Here is a 7,162-nt window from a genome sequence, read left to right on the forward strand (position 1 = left end):
TATGCCGTGCACATGGGTCTGATTTTGAAAAGCCTTTTTATAAAGCCCAATACTCTTTATGAGACAATTGATAATTTTTAGATTGACTGACTATACTCTTGCGACTTATAAGAACAAAACATAATAGTACCTCTAATCAAAATATATATATATATCTATACTTAAAATATAATGAAAATGATTACAAACATGCACTCAAGAATGAGAATTGCCTAATAAGTTGAAAGAAAAAACAGGAAATTTTCATAATCAAGCAGACATATATATATAACCAGCAAATCAAATAGTAGTATTGTAACAATGCAACAACCTCTTTTCTTTTTCTTAAATCTACAAATGACTAAACCAGTTTTCTTCTTTTGACATTTATGCATAACCCGCCATTCCGATATGGGAACCAGAACGGTTTGCTTTGTGAGCAGGTGGTGAAGAGACAGACTTGGTAAAATACATGTAGTAGTAGACATTAAGGACCATTGTAGCAACTGTAAAGATTGCCCCTGCAATGAAAATCCCTTTACGCAAAGATTGACACGAGAAGGTTTGCGCGCTTAAGTACTTAGTGTGGTATGCGTTCTTGGTCGCTCCTGCTATTACACAAGCTTCTGCTACCAGAAATGTCATCCTACAATTGTCAAATTTGGACTATCAATCAATAAAGTGGGTTTATATATTATAGGTAAGACTACTGATCTACTGATATCTCAACGCTTCAAAACCAGAAATAAATCTAAAGCTATATCACTTTCAAGATGAAGCTAAACTTGAAGATGAATTGTTCGAGTCTTTAAAGCTAATGGGGACTTACCAAGAAGAGATGAAATAGATAATAGACCAAGCACGGTCACTTCCAGGGGCTAAAGGTCTACCAAAACACATGCATTTGGTAACACCCATAAGCAATGATTCACTAGAGAGGAGGAAGAGAAAAGCTCCAACTCCATAACCAGTGGCTACATCAGAGTCATATACGCAGAACGTCACGTTTGTTATTGGGTCATGGATAGATTTCCCCTGCCACAAAACAGAGAAAAGGGAGACCCTTAATAAAGAAGTACCACAACAGAGAGCATAGACTCTGTTTACATATGCTTATTAGTTACATAGATGTTTCTCTAGTCTCAGTCTACAAAAAAAACATAGTTCTCAAATGGTTATGTAGTTACTAGATTTCTCCAATCTATTGATTCTAAATTGATTCTTGAAGAATAATCAAGAACTTAAATTAGAGGCATCAATCATCATTCATTACTAAATCTAAGTAACTATGAAACAAATCCATATATAGAAATATTAAGCTGCATCATCCTAATGATTATTATTACTTAGAAATCGAAACTCAAGAGAAAAAGAAAAAAAAACCCTAGCGGAGAGAAGAGAGAAGAGTGACTTACGATGCTGCGGCGGCGTTCGGCTGCTATGGAGAAGCCAAAGGCGACTAAACTAAGAGCGACGACGAGGATAAAAACAAGAGTCGAGGCCTTCCCTTCTCCCATTATCTCCGGCGAAAGAAGAAATCGACTTTTGCAGAGGCGACTGTGAAGTGTGAGAGAGCTGGAATCGAGTAAGTAAAGTGAACAAAAAAAAAAAAAAACACGAGCTGCGAGTGTTGAAACGAAGAACACGCTCGAAACAGCGAGTGTTTATCACGTCAAAGCGTTGATTTGTATAGAAGCTTCACGCGGAGTGTGGGCGCGTGAGGAAGTCTTTATTTGAATTTTGTGTTTTCTTTTTGGAAAAGATAAAAAGGGTAAGAAGAGCGTAAAGGTTATTTTTTAATAAGAAGCTGGGCTTAATGGGCTCAGAAGCCCGAATCTTTCCCTTTTTAAGTTTTTAAGTAAAAGCCTGATGTAATTGGTTTTGTACTTTACGAGGGTCTAAATTAAGAGTGTAGACTGTGTACAATTTACGAGAAGTGTGTTTTCATTTTTGGAAACTACACCCAATTGTCCAATACAAACTCATCTCATTGCAACTGCCAAAACCATATTACAGTTGGTTTTGTAGAATGTAGATGATCCGATATACTAAACAAACACATAAGTGAGAGACGCATATATCATAAACTCACAAAACTATACCAGCTACGGGTACCTCATTACACATTTTCTCACGATTATAGAATTTTTGACGAAATTTAACCTTTACGTGGGAACTTTTACATCTTCGCTTATTTCCTATAAAAATTTTCTCACAATAGAACTCTAGAAAATCTATCTCCAATTTATATATAATATAAATCATGTGTTTGAATTTGCGTTTACTTTATATATAAAGTTTCAAATAAATTCATAATTTTAGTATTTTAAAACAAAAGTTATCTATTAACTGAAAATGCAAATGCCAAATAGAATACTTTCGTCGTTTGCGTATGACATTTGCATCTTATGAATATTATAAAACATGTATCATATTGCATATATTGTGATTGATACAATCTCGGCACTGTATAACTTGTTTTTTGTCTACTCTAGGTGAAAGTCACATGTCATGTTATTGAAATTTATCTGTTATTTTTTTTTGTCACTAGGTAGTTTATTTGGATGGCACTATATATATATATATATATATATATACTTTGATACTTCAAATAAATCAAATTCGTTTTGAAATAAAGCAAGCGAGATTTCCGGCCACAAAGGCACAAAGTTTGACGAATCTTCTGGTTTGATTGACACATTTTTTTGGTTCACAAGTTTGATTGACACATTAAAAGCGAAACAAAAGAAATATTATAGTATATAAAAAATAATATGATAATTTTGCAAGCTGTACGCAAAAAGAATCGATATAGATCCGGAGACAAGGAAATAAAGAGTTGTCCTCATGTCACTTGGCTGGTCCGTACCCCTAACAACTGCCCATGTATGTACATTTCTCTTCTAAACGCTTTATCGATTATATATTCGCTATCTATTTGAAGCAAATTATATGACCAAAGGAGATGTATAGTTTATTGATTTATAGTCGCAGTCTATTTGTTGCAAAATTTATGACCAAAAGGAGAAATTAAGTAAAATTTTGTTGAACGATCTATGTTAGACACTTCTTCTATATAATGTATGTATTTTATATATCTGGTTAAAACGTTTTACAATTTTTATCTAAAACAACTAAACATATCTTAAATAATGTCGAGTTAGATGATTTTTTTAAAGCTATTGACTCTTTTTTAGAACAAGTATCGTTGTAAGTTGAAAACGACTAAATTTCAGAATCCTTGTGCACATACATACTTTTAAACTACGTACACAATAAATCACGTTCACAAAACTATCCCGTACGTAATGTTTGATAATTTGTATTTGTTGATTTATACACAATTATTAATGCACATCTTGAAACTCTTGAACAATTATGAGTACTTTATCAACATATTATACTTCCATAAAAAACTATAGACGCATTAACCATGAACACATAACTGTTGAACTATCGAAATGTAGTTCAATCTGTTACAAATACAAATCTTTTGCATTTAATATATAGTATTGAGTGAATTATCTAAACTAGAGGTTTGAGAAATTGCTACATCTCCAAAAAACACTAAGTAATAGAGTTATAGAGATACTAATGTATAACACATACATTAAAACACTAAGAGCGTGTGAAAAACGATAATATATACAATTCATCATCACTATTGTTTTGTCACAAAACAAGAACTAATAGAGATACGAATGTAACACATACATTAAAACACTAAGGTGTGAAAAACGATAATATATACAATTCATCATCACTATTGTTTTGTCACAAAACAAGAACTAATAGAGATACTCTCCCAAAAAAAATGATTCAACTCCTTTGAAATTTACATCTGTGCAAAAAGAGACAAAGATACAAAAGCATAAAAAAGGGTAGAAATGATATCTTCACATTTCAAAACTCTTTCGAGCTTTTCCTATTTGTTACAAAAAGGAAGAAACACTAAGCTCTTATTTTTTTTCACTAAAGACACCAAATTAAACCACTCTCTTCTCTTCCCCTTTTTTTAATTACAAAATCTTTAAGAAAATGGACACCCAAAACCCCTAAATTTTTTTATAATAATCCCTCCCAACTTTTTTTTTGTTTTTTCAACATATCTACACATTTTTAACCAACAAAACCCCTCCCATAATAATAACAATAATAATATTCATAATCAATTCCTAAACCTTCTCCTTTTTTTAAGCCTTCTCTGTTGTTGTTGTTGTTGTTGTTATATATATAAATATGTGCATGTTGGGACTGCTCTTAAGCAAGAGTCGAAACGCTACGGTGGTTTCTGTTGCTGCTGCGCCTGTCACAATCGAATCCAACGACACGAACAACGGGATCAATCCCGAAGCTGGTCGCCGCAGCCCTAACGCAACTCCCGTTCCTTGGAGAAGACGGAGGCTGCGGTTTGGTAACACCACGAGGAGTCGATGGAGTAGGAGGAGCCACCATGAGAAGCTCTTGTCGAAAAAGTGAGTCTTTTGTTAATGGGTTAGAAACTCTACTTGGAGGTGACCCTGTGAAGAACAAAGGAGACGCCTCTTGCTCCCCACCACCACTACTACCCTGTAATAACATCACATAGCCCAAAATAAAAATCCAAACTTTTTAGATTTATAATCAATACAAAAAATACGAATTAAGCAAAAGGGTTGCTTTGTTACATATACCTTAGCGAGGAGGAAATCCAAAATCTCGCTTCTTGAATTCGATTCACATAACTCCATCTGATGACTGCAAAAGAATCAGATAGATTTGATTAGCTTTGTCTCAGCAAAAGGTATGAACTTTAAGATTGAAAAAGGTGGGGGCGCTTACTTGAGTTGCCAACGGAGAGATCGAGAAGAGAGGACACCGACGCGACGAGGTTTAGGACAAATCACGGCGTCTCGGCGATCAGAAGAAACGACGGCGTTTCTCCTCATCTCTTGTTGGACTCCACAGCTGTTCATCATCTTCTTGTCTGGCTGCTTTCAAAAAAGAATCAATCAATCAATCAGACCAGATTGAACGAAGAAGAAGAATGAATAAAGATTTGCAACAAAATAATAATGTTATATATAAAAAAAAAGATAAGGGGGGAAGAGAGAAGAGGTGGTCAAATGGTAACGTGTTTTTTATGGAGATCTGGTCATAATAGATTAAATTAAGGTTGAATTATTTTTAATTAATTTAATCAAATGAAATCAAGAAAAAATGGTAAGGAATAAGCCACTTGACTAAATTCGATATTATTTTTTTAAGTTTCCATTATAGTGAATGAATGATGTCAATTTCATAGTGGAGACAGATTTTTTCTTTATTTTCAAGAATAAGTAAACTCAAACAAAAAAAAAAAAAAAATCATGAGAAAAAGTCTAAACTAAACAGTGATAAAAATTCATTAATTATGAATATTAGAATAAAAAAATAAATTTAACAAAGATTAGTAAAAAAAAACAGATCGAGAAGAAACAGAAACTGAAATTGATGTTTTTAGCGATTATGGATCATGGAGTTGGTTTCAAGATCCAAAATACGAACAACGTTTTAGATCTAGATCAAATCTTGATCCGATTATAAAGAACCAAGAAAAGGTACCTGAAAGTTGAAAAGAGCTAGCAGAGAGATCGTTCGTAAGCTTGAGAAGCTCTACGTACGTGAGCCAGAAGCAGAAGAAGCAAAGAGAGAGAGAGAGAGAGAGAGAGAGAGAGAGAGAGAGAGAGAGATCTGAAGAAAGAGATGAAGTCTAATGGGAAAGAGAGAACCTTGCATACAACAAAGCTGATGGATGGAATCATGTATCTCTCTAATTTATAATAAGGAACATAATAATCTTTTTTTTTTTTTTTTTTCTTTTTGCTTTCTTTCTTGTGTGTGTGTGTGTGTGTCATTAATTAAATTGTTTGTGTTAGATCAAAACGCTTGTTTTAGCTTAAAACATTTAAATTCACTAAATGAAACCATATGTTTTTAGTACAACACAGCTTTCAGTTTCATTTTGTATAGATTTTGCCTTTTATTTTTTGGGTACAAAAAAGGCGGTGCCTAACCAGACTCTCTCCTCCTCGTAAATATCTTTCAATTTGGGTTTATTAACGTCACCGACGAGATTATAACAATTTTTATTCCTTTTATTTACTTTATTTACTTTCAAATCTCTGTTTACTTTATTACACTAATCACTAATCACCATGTGGAGGGTTATTAGATTCACTTCTTTGGACATATTTGTAGAAAAGCTTGCCAGATGGTTCATAATCATATCATTATTTTATTTTTCCTCAAATTAAGTAAAATGGTTGTTACTTTGGAAAAATTATATTATATTAGATTTAATAGTATCTTCATAACAGAATTGAAATCTTACAGAAGATGGATTCTTCTTTTTCAGTTTAATGCATGTTGACATTTGTCTTGTAAGATTTATGTATAGATTGAAAAGTTAAGCTTTTTCTAAATTATTAGTATTTTATTACGTCATAAATACTAAGGAAGCAATCTTTCACTTTTTCAATATATTACATATAAACAGGTGTTCTATTCTATTTCTATGCATTTAAATCAAATCAGAACTAAACAGAAAAACCAGATGTTACATTTACATAAATAATTCATTTTTAGTCAAATATACATTACATATAACTTTTCCTTACTACTGTATATAGAAGTTCTTTTAGTTATCCATTAATCAAATTTTTAGAAAAGTATTATGAAGTAACTAACATATTACATTTACTTTTAAAACTATACATTAATTAAGTTTTAAGTATTTATAATTAGGGCTACCAAGTTCTCTAACACATCTTTAAAAAACAAGAAACTATATAGTTTTTAGGTTTATGTTGACAAAATGATGATGATGTGAGATTACAGAGTTATGAAAATAAGAATGTTTTTTAGGTTTATAAAATGATGGCAATGCAAATGAAAAACAGAAGAAATAACAATGAAAAAAAGATATAGGTTTATGTAAATGACGGCGTGAAATGAAAATACTATTAGGTTTATCAAAAAAATAGCGGCACAAAATTAAAAAGAAATTACGAAAATATCAAGACGTTTTACATTTATAAAATGACGGTATGCATGATAAAAAAAGATTATGAAAACTAATTATGTGAAGATTTGTTTGGTATATAGAAATGACGGCGATACATAATAAAAATTTAGAGAACTAATAACGACAAATTATTAGATT

The 7,162-nt window shown here is 32.0% G+C and overlaps 2 protein-coding genes across 3 annotated transcripts; both read right to left on the minus strand.

Moving 5' to 3' along the window:
* Positions 1 to 240: 240 nt before the first annotated feature.
* LOC104772349 (uncharacterized) lies at positions 241 to 1,631 on the minus strand. The gene is made up of 3 exons (XM_010496979.3): positions 1,395 to 1,631; positions 809 to 1,014; positions 241 to 625 (listed from the first exon to the last, which is right to left on the minus strand). Exons 1-3 carry the CDS (start codon positions 1,494 to 1,496, stop codon positions 367 to 369), a joined length of 567 nt encoding a protein of 188 aa, XP_010495281.1. The 5' UTR covers positions 1,497 to 1,631; the 3' UTR covers positions 241 to 366.
* A 2,146-nt stretch (positions 1,632 to 3,777) lies between these two features.
* On the minus strand, positions 3,778 to 5,953 carry LOC104772353 (uncharacterized). Of its 2 annotated transcripts, none has more exons than XM_010496983.3 (4): positions 5,563 to 5,953; positions 4,801 to 4,949; positions 4,653 to 4,716; positions 3,778 to 4,548 (listed from the first exon to the last, which is right to left on the minus strand). In XM_010496983.3, exons 2-4 carry the CDS (start codon positions 4,935 to 4,937, stop codon positions 4,240 to 4,242), a joined length of 510 nt encoding a protein of 169 aa, XP_010495285.1. In that variant the 5' UTR covers positions 4,938 to 4,949; positions 5,563 to 5,953; the 3' UTR covers positions 3,778 to 4,239. The 2 variants fall into 2 exon arrangements, with proteins under 2 accessions (XP_010495285.1, XP_010495292.1); XM_010496990.3 differs by having other exon boundaries at positions 4,801 to 4,952; positions 5,563 to 5,871.
* Between the last annotated feature and the right edge of the window lie 1,209 nt (positions 5,954 to 7,162).

Source organism: Camelina sativa, chromosome 3 (genome assembly GCF_030686135.1).
Source record: "Camelina sativa cultivar CO46 ecotype springtype chromosome 3, ASM3068613v1".
NCBI classification, from domain to species: domain Eukaryota; kingdom Viridiplantae; phylum Streptophyta; class Magnoliopsida; order Brassicales; family Brassicaceae; genus Camelina; species Camelina sativa.